Source organism: Olea europaea, chromosome 14 (assembly GCF_002742605.1).
Source record: "Olea europaea var. sylvestris chromosome 14, O_europaea_v1, whole genome shotgun sequence".
NCBI lineage: Eukaryota > Viridiplantae > Streptophyta > Magnoliopsida > Lamiales > Oleaceae > Olea > Olea europaea.
Window position 1 is genome coordinate 708,530 of NC_036250.1, and position 2,592 is coordinate 711,121.

At 32.2% G+C, this 2,592-nt stretch overlaps 1 protein-coding gene across 1 annotated transcript; it reads left to right on the top strand.

The window, feature by feature from the left end:
• The first annotated feature begins 383 nt into the window (after positions 1–383).
• Positions 384–2,157, top strand: LOC111409698 (aspartic proteinase PCS1-like). Its single transcript, XM_023039712.1, has 3 exons — positions 384–446; positions 1,174–1,277; positions 1,716–2,157. Exons 1-3 carry the CDS (start codon positions 384–386, stop codon positions 2,155–2,157), a joined length of 609 nt encoding a protein of 202 aa, XP_022895480.1.
• The last annotated feature ends 435 nt before the right edge of the window (positions 2,158–2,592 follow it).

A 2,592-nucleotide genomic window follows, 5' to 3' on the forward strand; every position in this document is an offset into this window, starting at 1 on the left:
AATCCAAAGCTATAGATATGTTGCATTTTTTTATTTTTATTTTTATTTTTTTTTTATGTTAAACACGTTGAATCATATGAACCTAATGGTCACATTATACAAATTATTGCACATATTTTACAAGAGTATAATCTAATTAATAAAATTTTTAACATTTTTTTACTCATTGCACGGTAAACAATAAAATATTTCGACATATGTAACAATTAGTTTTTCCCCATTTTTTTTTTGTTAGGGAAAAGCTTTTGAATTTAATTATAATGTTTAGTATTTACAAATGATGATACATTATAGGGCTCAATTTTTGGATGGTCAATTGCTGTAATTAAAAATTTGTTAGATTCAATTGAACCTGATATTCTAGATGTTTAATATATGTTACAATGTTCCTCGAAGCATACAAAGGTTGCAGGATTATGTTTCTTCAATCTTCGATCTTCAGTGTGGTTTGTCATTCACAAAACACGTTTGGGAGTTGTTTATAAATTATTTAAATTATGAATATATAGAAAGACGAATGATTCCACAGTGAATCAGTATTGGTAGATTCCACAAAAGTGTGGATAAAAATTAACTTGATTGATTATAAACAAATGTCAAACATTCTCTTCAAGCTTTATGGATTTCTTCATGCTTCAAATGTTCAAATCTTTTTGGCTTGCCAAATTCATAAATAAGGTGGCCAATGTTATGACATTAATTAACTTTAGTGACTAATGAATCCCCCAAAAAAAAAAAAAAAAAAGAAAAGAAAAGAAACACTTTAAAAGCTAATGGTATAAAGCTAACTAATTTTAGTGACTAAATGAGTAAAAAAATTACTTTAAAACCAACTTTAAATTTTGTACAAACTTCAATGACCAGTTATGAAATTAACTACACGCTAATTTTAAAGCTATTGATAGTTGATTGTGTAATATGTTCTTTCCTAAAAACCCTAGAAATATGATATTTTCTTTTGTAATTGAAACACGTAACATTTAGACAAGTTAATTATATTATCGTTTCATCTTAACACGCTGTCATGCAAAAGCTAGCAATTTTACGTAGTCAAATTTCATATTAAGTTATTTATTTTGACGATGATCCCTGCCTACTCATAACCAAAAAAAAAAAATTTAAAAATAAATAAATAAAAATTATATTATATCTTAGCTTATTTATGAGTCTTAGCTTAAAAGACAAACATGCTGTACCGGTACAAATCACTTTACAACATTAGACGATGTATCCTTAACTGTCGAAACCTTAGAAAACACCACTCAAACTTTAAGAATGTAAGAAACTCCTCATTTTTTTGGCTGTACAAAATACCAACCACCCCTAACCAGAGTCACCTCCACATTTCAAGGCCAACCCCGCTATAAAACCACCACACACCTCCTCCACCCCAGGGCCTCCTCTCTCTCGCTATAACTATTTCATGGCGTTCTACAATTCTCTCTTTCTATTATGTCTGGTGTTTTTGAATTTTCTCAATCTGGGTTGTACAGAAATAGAAACAAGAAACGCGACACTGAAGAACACGACGGGTGAAAATCACTCGGTTTCTCTCTCCTTTTCCCTCTCGTCCGTCCCTCTCTCTCACAGCACTTATTCTTCCCAAGAAGAAATAAATTTTCTTCTCTTGTGTCATTACCAAAAGGACATGGCCATCAAAGATCAAATGGTGCAGTCTCATCATCACCGTTGATAAACTATGAATCATCATTCAGGTACTCAATGGCTCTGATTGTTTCTCTCCCAATTGGGACCCCACCACAGACTCTACCAATGGTGTTGGACACAGGCAGCCAACTTTCATGGACTCAATGCCAAAGAAAGTTACCAAGAATGTCCCCAACGACGTCGTTTGATCCTTCTCTATCTTCTTCCTTCTCTAACCTCCCATGCAACAGCCCACTTTGCATGCCACGAAATCCCGATTTTACCCTTCCAACTTCTTGTGTGAACAATTTATGCCACTATTCATACTTCTATGCGGATGGGACTTTAGCAGAGGGCAATCTCATCACAGAGAAATTCATATTGTCACCTTCCCTAATTACTCCTCCATTGGTTCTTGGTTGCACCACCAGCTCCAGCGAGCCTCAATGGTCAATTGCTGTAATTAAAAATTTGTTAGATTCAATTGAACCTGATATTCTAGATGTTTAATATATGTTACAATGTTCCTCGAAGCATACAAAGGTTGCAGGATTATGTTTCTTCAATCTTCGATCTTCAGTGTGGTTTGTCATTCACAAAACACGTTTGGGAGTTGTTTATAAATTATTTAAATTATGAATATATAGAAAGACGAATGATTCCACAGTGAATCAGTATTGGTAGATTCCACAAAAGTGTGGATAAAAATTAACTTGATTGATTATAAACAAATGTCAAACATTCTCAAAATCTTCAAGCTTTATGGATTTCTTCATGCTTCAAATGTTCAAATCTTTTTGGCTTGCCAAATTCATAAATAAGGTGGCCAATGTTATGACATTAATTAACTTTAGTGACTAATGAATCCCCCAAAAAAAAAAAAAAAAAAAAAAAAAAAAAAAAAAAAAAAACTTTAAAAGCAAATGGAAAAAAGCTAAATAATTT

Bases quoted from the DNA above. Each gene is read 5' to 3' on its own strand.
- LOC111409698 (XM_023039712.1), top strand. From the start codon at position 384: ATGTTCCTCGAAGCATACAAAGGTTGCAGGATTATGTTTCTTCAATCT. The intron at 447-1,173 runs GTTTGTCATTCA...TATGAGTCTTAG, and splicing joins AATCTTCGATCTTCAGTGTG to CTTAAAAGACAAACATGCTG. The intron at 1,278-1,715 runs GTAAGAAACTCC...ATCATCATTCAG, and splicing joins ACCACTCAAACTTTAAGAAT to GTACTCAATGGCTCTGATTG.